At 43.5% G+C, this 14,943-nt stretch overlaps 2 protein-coding genes across 2 annotated transcripts; one reads left to right on the top strand and one right to left on the bottom strand.

Annotated features, from left to right (window-relative positions):
• Positions 1–453: 453 nt before the first annotated feature.
• On the bottom strand, positions 454–4,370 carry LOC124690791 (disease resistance protein RGA5-like). The gene is made up of 4 exons (XM_047224128.1): positions 3,433–4,370; positions 1,239–3,317; positions 1,124–1,167; positions 454–935 (listed from the first exon to the last, which is right to left on the bottom strand). The coding sequence occupies exons 1-4, from the start codon at positions 4,359–4,361 to the stop codon at positions 454–456; spliced, it is 3,534 nt and encodes a 1,177-aa protein (XP_047080084.1). The 5' UTR covers positions 4,362–4,370.
• Positions 4,371–6,613: 2,243 nt separating this feature from the next.
• On the top strand, positions 6,614–11,064 carry LOC124688593 (disease resistance protein RGA4-like). The gene is made up of 6 exons (XM_047222256.1): positions 6,614–7,476; positions 7,699–9,782; positions 9,938–10,306; positions 10,380–10,420; positions 10,770–10,882; positions 10,970–11,064. Exons 1-6 carry the CDS (start codon positions 6,614–6,616, stop codon positions 11,019–11,021), a joined length of 3,522 nt encoding a protein of 1,173 aa, XP_047078212.1. The 3' UTR covers positions 11,022–11,064.
• The last annotated feature ends 3,879 nt before the right edge of the window (positions 11,065–14,943 follow it).

A 14,943-nucleotide genomic window follows, 5' to 3' on the forward strand; every position in this document is an offset into this window, starting at 1 on the left:
AACACATCAGACCCCTAGATGTACCAATGCATTTCATGATGCTTGTTAGGGTCCAATGAAACTTCTTCTGAACGACATGTTCGATGGGAAGGTTTCCAACACCTTAGCGAGAGTCTTACTTTTATGCCACACGATATTGTGCAATGCCAGATATATATTGTTCTCGCAGCTTGGCATTACCTAGCCATTTATCTCCCAGAAACGAATCTCCGAACCACCCCTAATAGAGAAATATCCATATGAAAAGAATCCAATCCATTTACAAGAGAGTTGCATAAAATAAATAGCTAGGAATCATGAGGCATCTCCAAACCCCTTGTCAAATTTCAATAAGACCAACGGGAAAAAAGAAAATTGAGCAAAGCAAAAACTCTTGAGGATGAACATTGTTGACAAATCTCACGGATTCGCTTTGGTGTGATTTCTTCGTGTCGCTGGATTATCATGTGTGCCTTATGATTCTGACAATTGCGTCAGGCAAGAGATGGAACTGCCAGCATCACACTCGACGTCTCGTGAAGCAGGCGCTGGCATGATGGGTGCCATCGCTGAAATCTCGCCGCGCCTCCTGGAGTCAATGAAGAGCCTTCCCGTCGTGCCCCCCTTGATGGCACGGCTGAAGTAAATGGTGTCGCCAGCCTTGAGGCACTTCTCCCTGACGAAGCGGCTCCATCCCTTGGTCATGACGTAGCTCTGGCTGCTGTTCCAGAAGGAGTAGCGGAAGCACCAGAGCTTGCCCCCTCTGTCCTCGAACCTGAGCTCAAGGCCCTTCTCGTTCGACGCCACATCCGGCGGAAAGTACTTTTCCGCGTGCTTCTTTGGGATCACCAGACGGTTCAGCATCCCCACATCACTCGGTATCAGCTCCTTGTCGAACATGTGCTCCCGACGCTCATCACCACCGCCTGTTATTTGCGCAAGTTTTGGAGTAATTTCTGGAAAAATAGCGGCTGGTCAGTGCACGTTCTTTAGTGAGTTTTTTTAGAAAGGTCCAGCAATTGCTGGCCTTCAATTATATTGCAGAGGGAAACTTACAGAGACTATCCGAACACAAAATTATGCGACAGAATAAACGGAAAATAGAGCAAAAAGAAAACAAGTTGGCAGGCAGAGACAGATATACCTGGAACATGCTGGCCTGAAGAGGGCTCCAGTGACGTGGAAATCCTGATTGCAACAACCATAGCTTCGTTAGAACATGAATAATTAACTGGAAATCGAGGTCGTGGTAAAGGTACCTTTTATCAGCTGGTCTGTCCAGTGTCAAAAAATCGTCTGGTCTCTCCAATCTCTTGCCGTATTCATTTGTTTTTTTCTCCAGAATCTCATCTGGTTCTTGTTTGTGCTTTGTGCCTTCCTGCCCACAGGAACTATAATCTACCAATTGCCTGTTCATTTTAGGATTGCTCGGATGATTACTAACTACGGTCCCCATGGCATGCTCTATATGAGCTGCAACCCCAAATATCACCGAGATCTCCTTAAGATCTGGCATATGCTCTATGCGGATAAGTTCATGTTGGTCCATTCGAGGGACGTCATTGAAAGCTAGCTTGAGCTTCCAGAGATTAGGCATTGAATCTGCCTCAAATTTTAGGCAAGGTATACCACTCCTGCACCTCAACTTGAAGTATTTGAGAACTGAAAACCCGGCCACCTTGTCAAAGATGATCTTGTGATTAGGCGCTGTCTCCACATACAGCGACAGATCAGTGAGGGCATGCAATCCTCTGAGAATATCAACACAACACACCTTCAGTTCCCTCACTGGAATCTTTAAAATGCATAAGTTGCGATGTTTCTCAACCCAAGGAGGTATTTGTGAGAACATGCAGCAGCTGTGTGGCGAGAATTCAAATCTCTGGAGAAGGGGGGGAGGTGCCATGTGATCCCATGGAATGATTACTTTAGAAGATCGAAGAGCCACGGTATTTTTAACTGAGGAGCCCTGAGCCACTACTACAGTTTTCAGGCTACAATGTCCTCCGACTAAAGAACCCAGAGTTTCCATGCTTCTATCCAGATGGTAGGAAGGCTGCGAATAAGAACTGGTAAGATGAATATCCTGCAGGTAGTTCAGCTTGCCGAGGCTCCACTGACCGATGACATAGTCACTCATGGTGCCAATCCAATCCAGCAGATTTTTGTCAACTGAAAGAGTAAGGTGCAACAAGTGTGGGAGATGTATAATATCCCATGGAACAGCAGTAACTCTTGTTGCATCCATAACATCCAGCGTTTCCAACTGTTGCAGCCCTCTCATACGGTTTGGTAGTTGTATGCAGACATCACTTGCAATCTGCAAATATCTCAGCTGAAACAGTTCTGAAATTCCAGTGAGGTCTATTGGGACATGGTTGCCACGATGACCAGATAGTTGAAGGTTTAGAACACGGAGAATCTTGAACTCTCTAATACAAGGCATACATTTGAATAATCCAAAAAATCTAAGTGAGCGAACTTGTGACCTTCTGATGTTTGCTGGTGTCTTGGCATATTCTGCATCGCCAAACACGAGAGATAGTCGACGGACCTTATAAGAAAGTGCTATATTCTTTCGATTGTAATCTACTACCACAATGAAATTCTCTTCTGCAGACTTCTGTGCAATGAGATCATGTACCACGTCATGAACTGTGCAGAAAAACACCTTATTGTTGTAGTTGATATGAAAAGGTTGGATGAATCTTCTATCAATAAGTTCATCGAAATATATTCCTGCGGCATTCTCCATTACTTCTTGATCTTTCCCTTTCCCTCTTCTTGTAGCGATAAACCCTTCAGCCACCCATTGCTTCACCAGATCATCCTTACAAATTATGGATCCCTCTGGATACATTCTAAAATACAGCAGGCATGTCTTGAGATACCGAGGAAGATTATTGTAGCTGAGGAGCAGTACATGTCTCGTTCTTTCTGAATTAGAGTTTGACCAGAACTGGGATCTCAGCCAATCACGTGCATGTGTCAGCAAATTCATGGATATGGCTGTCTGCTGGTTTGCTAAATGACTAGCTACGTTGATTGTCGCAAGCGGCAAACCACCGCATATATCAACAATTTCGTTTGAAATCAGTTTGAATTCTTCAGGACAGTAACTTTCAGAACCAAAAAGCCTGTTAAAGAATAGTTTCCTTGAGTGTTCATTGTCGAGAGGTTTCATCTCGAAAACATGTTGAACACAGCAACATGTTAATGCAACCTCTTCAATCTGAGTAGTTATTATTATTCTGCTGCGACTGTTTCCCTTCGGAAAAGCATATTTAAGAATATCCCATGTTGATGCATCCCACAAATCATCAATAACAATTAGATACCTGCATGCCAAGAATTCGCCCATATCAGATGTACTGTCAGACTAATATTACAATTAATGTTTGCTGGGTTAACATTAAGTAAATAAATAGCATAAGGGAACTGGGTTAACAGTACTTTTTATCTTGCAGATGTTTGTTGATGTTCTCACTGATGCCAAGCTCATTATAATTGGCAGGTTCTGGCTGCTTCTTATGGTGGAATTGTGAGAGCAAGTCGTTGAAAAGTCTCTGCATATCAGGTTTTTTGGACACCCGAATGAAAGCTCTATAATCGAACTGCATGCCAATCCGGTTGTACAACACTTTGGCAAGTGTAGTTTTACCCAGACATCCAGATCCAAGTACAGATACCACCTTGAGCTGCTGCTGATCTGCTGCATTGTTAGCCGCCAGTGACTGTGAGTTGATAAACTCATTCATCCGGCAATCTATTACTATTTGGGTAGTTTCATCATATGGCGCTGGAAGCATATGGCCACTGGACAGGAATGTATGCCTCAAGGTGCTGCAGCAATAGAGTTTGTACCTGTCGTGCCGTTCAATTGCTTCTCGGATATAGATCCTGAATTCTGATATCATTTCAGGCGCCGCAATGTTTTTGGGCCTCTTGGGAAGACGATTAGTGATAATGACATGAATGTTTCTGCAGACTGGTCTGGTGTTTCCATGTTCTGATACTTGAGACACATATGTTATTCGCTTGCACCACTTCAGCCTCTTGGGAATCTTAACATGATTGGTAATTAACTTCTGCTTCTTCATTTTCTTCTTCTTCATGCTGTTTTTGTTGTTGAGACGGACAGATGGCACAGACAATAAGCTGTCAATGTAATCCTCCATGTCGTAAGACAGGTCGCGCGCTTCATTCATCCAGCACTTGGCCATCGGGGGAGGGACCTCCAGCTCTGACAGTTCATCAAGGTAGGAACTTATCTCTTCAATATCTTCTTTGAGGAGGCACATCCCGTCCTTGACCCTCTTGGAGGAGCATCCCCGAGGAGGAGCTAGCAGCAACATGTCTAGCTTCCCAACAAGGGCTCCCATGGAGCCCAATGAAGTACTGACCCAACCATGTCCCTCGCTGAGCTGGAACATGGTGGGATCTTCCTGGAGCTCTTGTGCGCTCATGTCCCAGCTGGTGCCGGGCCCGAGTTGCCGCTGGCGAAGTTTGCGGCAGCGAGAAGGTTGGGGAGTTCAGCGGGGAAGGAGTCTGTGCGCAGGCAGCGCATGACTGGGTCGATGCCCATGTCGAGCAGCTTCTTGCGTAGCTGTGTGTTCTAGTAGTTCATGATCTCGTTGTCCGTCCTCCGCACCTTTTTTCCCGATCGACGACCACCTGAATCAACCTTAAGCCGTCAGACACCGGAGTTGGATCACAGAAGCAACAGAGAATCATGTACATACTCGTTGCTAAGAATGGACTCGAGGTAAATGATGAGTTTTTCCTCGTCACCGGAGTACACGCTCTTGATGTCGGGGCGGAGGGAGTTCATCCACCGTTCGCGGTAGCTCTTACCGTTGCGGTTGAGGCCAACGATCTTTGGGGGGCTCCGCCAGCTGCCGTGGCCATTCTTCTGGATGTAATCCACCAGCAGGTTGTCCTATTCCGGCGTCCACGGCTCCTTCCTCATGCCGGCATCGCTATCGCAGCACGGCGACCTCCCTATTGATAATATGTATTCTTCAAGCCCTCTGTTTGAGTGCCTATAGTTCAGGTGGTGATGACATTGAGAAGCTAGCTGGAGAGGGAAAGACAATCTCGGTAACCTTTCTTACGAGCTCCAGTGATGGTAGTTGCTCCCATTTCTGTCTCAGGACGAACAGAACTTTGCACCTCTCTGGCTCTCTCTCTCTCTCTCTCTACTGTTCTGGACCCACTTCTGGAATATTTGGCATGTGAGTCCGAGTCCCAACAAAGTGAGAAAAATAATGACAAGCCATGACCATCATCGGTTCAGTATTTTTCTTTTTGAAAAGCCAGCGGTTCAATAAAAAAACAGAAGTTGAAAGCTCAACATATAGCATTACGCTGTAGCTAAATAAAGTAGTAATATTTTTAGCTTGGTTTTTGATACTGTGCATCCATACCAAAACCAAACCGGGGAAGCGTGGTCAATTGTATGTTCTATTTTCTGATGCGTCCCATTTAGGCTAATTAACTTACCAAAGTGGTGTTGATAGTTGTAGTGTTCTTTATGCAATAATTGCTCTTTCTTCTCTTCCACTCATATTCCTACAAGTTCCACTTGTATTAAACAAGACTGCCTGCTCCTTTGTTTGAGCATCCTGTTGACACCTAATTAAAAAACATAACAACAACCAGTTGAGAGAGATGCTTTAACTAGCGGACAAGGCGTTTTTGCACTCAGGAGCAGATGCTCCTGAGTTTTGAGATGCATTTTAAACTTATTTTTAAAAAAATTAAAAATTCCAACAAAAAATGTAGCACGTACAACTCGACATTCTATGTGCTCGCAAAGTTGTTTCACGATAAACCGATATTTTTTATATCATACGTAAAAAGGATAAAATTCGGTGCTAAAAAAAGACTCTTCATGAGACATTTATTTATCTTTTTTGCACGTGACACAAAAATAGTTGATTGTTCGCAAAACTTGGCGTGTGCACATAGGATGACGATATGTACACGCAAATTTTCGTTCAGATTTTTTTGACATTTTAAAATATTTTTTCCCGTGGCAGGAGCATATGCACATGGGTTCAAAAGTGCTTTTTTGTTTAACTAACACCCTTGTTTGTTAGTAGGAAATTTCGACTCATGTTCCAACAAGTTGCCCCTACATTAAAATAGAAACAGCTACCTGCTAGGCTGCTACCACCTTGGTTAGTTGCTGTGGATGACTCAGTCTTGAACACTCTTGATAGGTCTATATATGTTTGTTTTCTTGAAAATGTCTATATATGTAATTATGTACTACGACTCGGACGACATTCCTACCAAGGCTATTTTTTTAAGTGAAATGACTCTTGAACTAATCTGCATAAGTCTTGGTCTAATATCTGGAAAAATAACAGGCGTTTATTGCATCTTCTCTGGTTAAGTACTTCTAGCTACCATGATGAGGCGAGGATGGGATGACTAACCACTAACCAGGGATGTTAAAAGCTGGAGTGAGTGAGATATTTTCTAGATAGGCACTTCTAGCTACCTTGCTCCAGCGATGGCTGCTGGTGTGTCCTCCTCGTTGACCTCTTTTCTGTATCCACGAAATTCCATCATCTGATCTTCCTGTCAGAGAGAGGGATGGAAACTGGGAGGGTGACTAGCCAGTGAGATGGAGGCTGTGGCTGCCACCGCTTTCGCTGGCAGGATCGCACCAAAGCTCTTGGAGTTCTTAGATGCAAATCGGAAGCTCCGTCAGAACCTGGAGCATGACATCACCTACATCAGAAATGAGTTTGCATTGATCTCTGCAGCTATTCAGCAAGATGATGAACATCACTGGAGGAGCAGCGCTGGTGGCAACCATGTGCGGAGGGCCTGGATCCAAATTATACGTGAATTGGCGCATGCCATCGAGGATTGCATCGATCGCTTCATCCACCGGGTGACCATCACCAGTACGTCGTGGATATGTCATGCTGTCCATCGGGTGAAAACGGTGACAGTACGCAAGGAGTTTGCCTTGGCGATCCGCGAGCTCAAGAAGATATCACAGGAGTCATCTTTGCTCAGAGAGACTTATTACAACGACAGCATCATCGGTACTGGCACCTTCTCCTTGGTGTCGTCGTCAGTGGTATCGTCGTCGTCAGTGGTATCGTCGTCGTCAGTGGCATCTGAGACGACGACTGAGATGGTGATGGACGACACCCTGTCAGCTCGCGGCCTCGTGGCTATGGACGCCCCCCGGGACGAGCTTCTGGAGCTAATCCAGCAAGAGGAGCAGCAACTCAAAGTGATCTCGATTGTTGGTTTTGATGGTATTGGCAAGACTGTCCTTGCCAAGCATGTGTATGACTGTATGATGGTCCAATATGAAGCACGGGCTTGGGTTTGTGCGGCGAAGCAAGGGGGCGCAAAGGCTGTTTTGGAGGAGATAATCAGGCAACTTGGCATCCTCACCATATTCACCATTGGTGGAGATAACCTTAGCAAGCTCTGTGCAACCGTCAGACTGTACCTTGGGACAAAGAGGTAATTAATTTAAGCAAGCTGCTGTTTCCAACAATATTGGTATTTTTTCTGAGCTACTCTTTTTGATGATTTGATCTCAATCCAGCAGCCTGCATCGTTTATATTGTGCATCGGCTGGCAGTTCTCCTAGTTAAACTCATTAGTGTGATGAAATTTAGTCTTAATCTTAATTTCCGCTCGATAGCATGTTAATTATGATGATGTACTCCTGGTACCTCTTAGGTTCTTCATCGTAATTGATGACATGCTGACAGAGTTTTGGCACGATATAAAAGATGCCTTTGTGGGGTTGAGCGGCAGAGTTATGGTGACGACGGCTATTCAGTCGGTAGCAAATGCCTGCAGCAGCTCAGCAGCTGATCATGTGTACGCTATGAAAACTCTCACTGAGGAACACTCAAGACAGTTGTTTTTGAAGGAAGCTTTCCAAGACGACAATCCACCAGTCGATAAAGACGACCCGCTTGGTTCTGAAGCGCTGAAAAAATGTGACGGTCTACCCCTTGCTCTTGTTTCCACAGCCCGGTACTTGCAAAGCACAGGTAATCCGACACGGGAGCATTGGGCAACATTGTGCCACAACCTAGGAGCACATCTGGAAACAAAAGGGATGTTAGCGAGAATGAAGCATGTCCTTGTCCATAGCTACAACAGCCTTGTTAAACATGATGTCAAGACATGCTTGCTTTACTTAGGCATCTACCCATGTGCTCGTGCAGTCAGGAGAGGAAGCCTGATAAGGAGATGGTTAGCTGAAGGGTTTATCCAAGAAGATTATATGTGTTGTGCCCTGGATGCCGCCATCGGCAATTTTAATGAGCTGGTCAACAGGAGTATCATCCAGCCTACAGATCTGAAGAACAGCACATATCAGGTGAAGACATACCATACTCATGGCATTATGCTTGAGTTCATCCTGCACATGTCCAAGTGTGACAACTTCATTACCTTGTTATATGATCAGCTGGCTCCCCCACCCCCACCCAATAAAATTCGTTGGCTCTCCCTCCATGACGCAAGTGCCAGAGTAGCCAATGATCTATCTCTTGTCCGGTCTCTGACAATCTTTGGCAAAGCGCATGAATCTGTCTTGGAATTTTCCAAATATGAACTGCTGCGAGTTTTGGATCTAGAAGAATGTGGTAACCACTTAGAGGACAAGCATCTTAGAGAGATATGCAGCAACCTGTTGCTGCTCAGGTATCTAAGCCTCGGACCTGCGGTTATGGTTACGGTGCTCCCCAAAGAGATCAAGAAGCTTCAACTTTTGGAGACGCTAGATGTTAGAAGAACCAAGATAGAGATTATGCCCACACAAGTCATGGAGCTTCCGTGCCTAATTCATTTGTTTGGTAAGTTCAAGCTCCAACAAGGCGTAAGAGGCCGGAGAATGCATAAGTTACAATCTTGGCTCTCAGAGAACAGCAAATTGGAAACGGTAGCAGGGTTTGTTGTGGGCACCAACAAGAGCCAAGGATTTGCACGGCTCATGGAGCATATGAAGCACTTGACAAAGGTAAAAATATGGTGCCAGCAGTCCACTAACAATAGCACAGCTCCCGATGCCAGCAGCAGTAGCAGCAGAAACAACTACACTCATCTGTCAAAGGTTATCAAAGGGTTCATCAGGAGAAGCACCGACATTAAAAAAGCCCATTCACTCTCACTGAACTTCAATGACGAATTGTTCCAAGAATTGCACCTGAACTTATCCCTGGAAAAAGGACAAGCTTCCTCCTGCTATCTTAGCTCGCTCAAGCTGCAAGGGGACAATATATGCAGCCTGCCTCCGCTTTTTACCATGCTCGGTGGTGTCACTAAGTTGTGCCTTTCATCCCCTCATCATCAGCTGAGCGGGGATATTCTTGCTGCCCTGAGCAAAGTGCGCTGTTTGACGTACCTGAAGCTGATTGCATCTCGACTGGACAAACTCGTCATCATAAAAGGTGCACTCAGAAGCCTGCGACGCCTAAGCATTGTCGTGGAGGTCATGACTGGGCTAGAGGTCGAAGAGGCAGCTTTGCCGCTCCTCGAGTCACTCCAGCTGCTATGTAAGGATCTAAATGGCTTTTGTGGCACGATCCAGTCCCTGCAGCGTATTAAGGAGGTCACCCTCCATGATGGAATGAACAATGAAACAAAACACAAGTGGAAAGAAGCAGTAAAAAACCACCCCAAACGTCCCAAGCTCTTGTTTATTAAGACAGGCAAAGAAGTAGATATGGGAAGTGAACCTGCGGAGAATTCCAAGAGCCCTGCGGCGCCAACTATAGCGCCACATGATACAATTTCCGCTGGGCAGTCTGGTAATCAAGTGTTGTGCATCTTATTTTGCTTAATTGTTGACACTTTCGTCAATTATTGATTTTGAGTTTTATATAATCCTTCCCATGTGACGTTTTTTGTTATTGTGCAGTACAAGTTGATGGTTATGGCCCGCAACATGATGATGATGAGAAAGAAAATACACAACATGATGATGATGAGAAAGAAAATACACAACATGATGATGATGAGAAAGAAAATACCGATAATATCCTAGACGACTTCTCTTACAAAACTTGTCTGGATCCTCTGAGGAACAAGGAAAGTTTTGATCAGGAGATGAAAGGAACGGTAGGTTTAGAGGACCAGGAGATGGAAGGAGTGGTAGGTTTAGAGGATCAGCAGATGGAAAATTTAACTCGGACAACTGATCAGGATGATCAAAATCTTGTACTTTTGATGGTGGGCGAGAATAGAAGAAAGAGGGCTAGGACTGATGGTGAAGGCAACTCAATTGACAAGGTTGTTGATAGGGTGAAACGCAAGAACCCAGAGGATATCCCAGGTCTGTTACACATTCCAACTACGTCGATTTAGTATATTAGTAATCAGCGTCAACTAACATGGAACGGAGGAAGTAGCTAGTAAATTTGGGGTGAATTTTAGAAATATTCTCGAGGTAAATAAATCATTTCAAGTGATTAGATATTTATAAACTGCTAGATGTTATGATAGTGCTTCGCTAGCAAGTAAAAGTATTATAGTGTGCCCTGTTACTTATTACCTGTGGAGCGTGATTAGTGCACACTGAATATTCAGGCTGCTCCTACTTCTTTTATTAATGGTCTGCGCATTTGGTTTTTGAAGTTTACTGGAGATGTTAGAAATCTGATGGCTGTTGGAGACATTGTTTTAGTTTGGACTATATGCGAATCTATAAATGCTGCTGTCTTTAGAATATATTTCCTACTGATCTCACGACTAAGGTTTTTCATTGTGCCAATGGTTTTATATATGCTCGTTTGCAGAAACGGGGCTTGCAAAACAAACAACCCCTGGACTCACTGTTGTTGTCGCTAATGGAGAATGAGTTTTTCCATCCAAGAAGTGGATGGGCGCCATTGTGGCCTCGGCCACCAAGGTATTTTGGTATTCTAAGTAACCTCGCTACTGTTGCTCGGATAACCGCGTCTGTCTTTTGATCCCTTGGCATGTTTACATGCTGCAGGTGGATTCCCATGTGCTGCTGCTTGCTGTATGGGCTCGTCTCCAGAAGATGATGAAGTGCTTACAATAAATTCTCCTCGTAATTTGTACTTGTGCTTAACATGAGTTTACTCTCATGCATGCCCATTTTGGTGGCTTAATGCTGTAACTAAGTTAACCATGTATGCTATTGGATATATGTTGATTTCAAAAAACTCTATGCAAGATCATCTATTTTTAATTTTGCAGAATTTTTAAAACTTCTTCTGAGCTTTTTCTTTGGTGGAATATACTTCTTGTGAGCTGATTGCCCATGCATATATGATTTTTTATAATTATTAGCCTTAAGCTAATCAACATTAGGATTTGACCTAGAAAAGTTGAGGAGTAGGTCAGGGGAAATCATACGTCAACCTAAAGAGCGCTTTTGGTAGCCTGAGCTAGTTTTTGGGGGTCGTCCTAGTCTCCTAGAACCGCATGCACGCAGAGCTGTCACGTTCGCTCCCCGGCCGGCTCAGGTAACCCTCTTCTCAAGATTTGTTTTTCTTTTTTATTTGAAAGAATTTCAAATTTGAATTTTTATTTTCAGCAAAACACTTGTTTAGACTTGAAAAATGTTCAAAAAAAATTTGCTCTCAAAAACATTTGTGCTCAAAATTTTTTTTGCTCAATTTTTTTTTGTTCAAAACCTTTTTGCACAAAAAGAGTTCAAAGAGAAAAAATTTCAATTTTTTTTGTTCAGAGACATAAATTGTTCGTATTTCAAAAAATGTTCAAAATATTAAAACATCTTAAAATAATCAATCAGAAAAGAAGAAGATGTTCGCACACGAACACGTCACCGTGTACCCTCGACGCCGAGCGCGATGCGCGGCAGCACGCGCCGAGGGAGGCTCGCCGGAAGCGCGATACGCAAGACAGTCCGCCGAGCGCTTTTGTAGACCCGAAACCCCACTCGCCCAGGAGGGACCCCGTCAGGGCTCGCGGCGGCTATGGGCTGCCCTAGGTCGGCCTGACCGCCCCTAGGACCTCGTGGATTCGTAGCCTCCAATCCTGAAGAACAACGAAGAACGAGAAGAAAGATACACAGGAAGAGAGATAAAAGTAGATGAACACGAAAAAGTAGTAGATTGATTTGTTCGATTGGTGTTGGTTCAATCGGCCATCACCCCTCATGTATATAAAGGGCGGCTGGACTTCCCGTGCAAGATGGAGGGTTGGATTCACGTCCAAAACCCTAGTTTGAGTCTAATTCGGATGGCTTGGACCGAACTTTCCAAAACTGTTCGGTTTAAAACTGGCAGTACATTGCGTGGCAACTTTGAGGTAGTAAATGATCTCAAATCAAAATATTGTAAACAACAAAGTTGTTCGTCTCGAAAAAACGAAGAACTTTCATGTTGACCACTTTTCCATCCGAGCTCATCTTGACCGTCTCATTAAGGTCGCAATAAAATATATCAATTCTGACATTTTCGTCTCTTCTCCAATTTGCTCGCGCACTACCTTAGAGGCCTCTATGGTCGGGCGCCCCACCTCCGGTAATTTGAGTTTCAGCAGTATTTTAGCTCCACAAATTGCATACTAACTCGGATCGCGATGACTCAAAAACCAAAGTTGCTTGTTTTGACGAGACGCACAACTTTCGTTTATATCACTTCTTCATTTGAGGTCATCTTAAAGGAGCTCTAATGGAAGCCTTCATATATCGATCCTCGAGATCACCTCTGACTGCTAGCATAATCGGCTATCAAGCCGGATCATGGCACAACTTGGCATGGTGGACATGACGTCTCCTAAATGAGCAATAAAAACTCACCGAGTGAATCTTTCCGACTGCGTCTTATCTATTTTCATCTGTCACACCGAACACCGAATTATGTTCTTGATTAGCCATCGGCCCAAAACGAGTATCAACACATGCCCCCCTGTTTTCTGGCAGAGCTTGCGTGCCAGAAAATAACTTTCTCCACCTTTTTCCCAGGACGATGTCAACACTCCATCGGCCATTGGTTCTCAGGACGATAATTTTATATCGGCCATTTATGTTCAGGTTGGTCGCCATCTTGGTAGAACTTCTTCAAATAATCACCTTTGAGAACAACCACTTCTTCTTCACGATTGATGGATATCCCAAATACTTTCAAGTACATCTCCCATAGCGACCCTTGCTTGATCTTCATCCAAGCACTTCAAAAGAATACCGTCAACTGTTTCGGCGATAAAGCTTATCGTCCATTAATGCACACTTAAAAGCCATCTGCCGAACAACTCTGTCCGTCTTCTTGCTAGGATCCTGCAAATATTCAACAATATGTATTTCCAATCTTCTTATTTACCTGCACTAGATCCTTCATTAGTGACCGAATCAATGGGATTTAATTCGATCTTACTTATGACAACAAGAGCAAACATCGGCTTATGAGATATATGAAAACGCCACGATTAACATGGTAGCCAAATGCTTGTTGTGCTAACTCATTTGCATTCCAAATTTCTTGCCTAGATATATGAGAAATGCAAAAGTATTCTAAGGTAGAAATTATATCTAGAGATTGATCAAGATACATATTAAGTGATTCGTCGAAACATTGGTAAACCTTAGATTTTTTTATATACTACTACCAACGAATCACTAGAAGCCTCAATATGTGTAGCACCTATAGCAAAAAATAGTTCTAGCACGAATAGAGAAGCTTCATATTCGTCCTAAGATAATCTAAGCGGCATGAGGCTTTGAAAATAGAACCAGTAGGAGATAAATAAACAATACCAAAGAATTGGCTATTGCTTTCAAAAATTGAAGCATCATCATACTATCTCCATGGTACTAGAGAGACAAAATCAATAAGCATATTATGCTCATAATCAATACCCAGCAATGAAATTTAGAACAATTTGGTCTTTCATTGATTTACAGATTCATAAGCCAAATTGCAAAAGCATAAGCATAAGCATAATATTCAATAAACGCATACCTTGTTTCAGATTTCAATAGGACTAGGGACGATGTTAGCACAATACATCGTCCATGATTAGATAATTCTCTCAGGGCGATAGGATAAGTATCGGCCATGTGTTGTTTGCCTCAAAGGCATGTATAATTCATCCACCAAAGTATGTATAGCCGAAATAAACAAAATAAAACAACTCTGATTATGAACTCTAAACATTTCGGCCTCTCAGATTAGCAACAAAATTGCAACTAACCAAATGAATAACGTTTTGGTAATACCCTTTGATGATGTAAAGAATTATAATGCATCCACGGATTAAAATAAGACCATGTAGGGTAACTGATCATACCTAAGGATATGCTACATGGCATAGGCATAAATGGCATGGCTGAATAATATGTATGATGTGCTGACCGAAACCTCTTAGTATATGATAGAAAATTCTTTCTCGATCGTTTGCTAGCCTCGGTCTTTTCTTCCTTCATCCTTATCGCTATTCTTGCAATAGGAACTTGCACATCCTACTTACTTTGAGGTCCTTCCTTAGGGACCCATGCCATGTTCTTTGTCTTCAGCTTTGCGGCACTAAGCCGTTTCAGCTTTCTCTCTTGCCAGCTCGTTAAGCCGAGTGGGCATCCCGGCTGTGATTTAGTTTTGCACATTAGCGTTTCTTCCTTAGCCTCTGGCACTTTCAACTTTACTTGTTCAGATTTGGCACTTCGAGCTCCAGCATTTACTTGCTTCATCTCTTTGTCTTCTGTAGCCAAGGTCAACTTGACCGGCTCTTTTTTATTTGATACCGAATCTAAAACATCACACTTACGATTATCCTTTTTCACTTGATAAACTTGCTTGACCGTCTCCTTCTTGTTCGTTGAGCTCCTAACCGATTCCTTTTTATTGAAACGGTCTTTGACATGTGATTGTTGTTCAGATTTTGACCTTCTTGGAGCTGCATAATTTGGGTTAGATGATCTATAGTAAGACGGATAACGTGCCCTTGGGTCATACCTGTGATCCCATGATGGATATGGATAAC

Source organism: Lolium rigidum, chromosome 2 (assembly GCF_022539505.1).
Source record: "Lolium rigidum isolate FL_2022 chromosome 2, APGP_CSIRO_Lrig_0.1, whole genome shotgun sequence".
Classification (NCBI taxonomy): domain Eukaryota; kingdom Viridiplantae; phylum Streptophyta; class Magnoliopsida; order Poales; family Poaceae; genus Lolium; species Lolium rigidum.

Coding starts and splice junctions, on each gene's coding strand:
- LOC124690791 (XM_047224128.1), bottom strand. CDS start 4,361: ATGGGAGCCCTTGTTGGGAAGCTAGACATGTTGCTGCTAGCTCCTCCT. Junction 1,168..1,238: donor GACAGACCAGCTGATAAAAG/GTACCTTTACCA, acceptor TGTTGCAATCAG/GATTTCCACGTCACTGGAGC. Junction 936..1,123: donor TTCAGGCCAGCATGTTCCAG/GTATATCTGTCT, acceptor CTATTTTTCCAG/AAATTACTCCAAAACTTGCG.
- LOC124688593 (XM_047222256.1), top strand. CDS start 6,614: ATGGAGGCTGTGGCTGCCACCGCTTTCGCTGGCAGGATCGCACCAAAG. Junction 9,783..9,937: donor AATTTCCGCTGGGCAGTCTG/GTAATCAAGTGT, acceptor ATGATGAGAAAG/AAAATACACAACATGATGAT. Junction 10,421..10,769: donor ATTTTAGAAATATTCTCGAG/GTAAATAAATCA, acceptor GCTCGTTTGCAG/AAACGGGGCTTGCAAAACAA.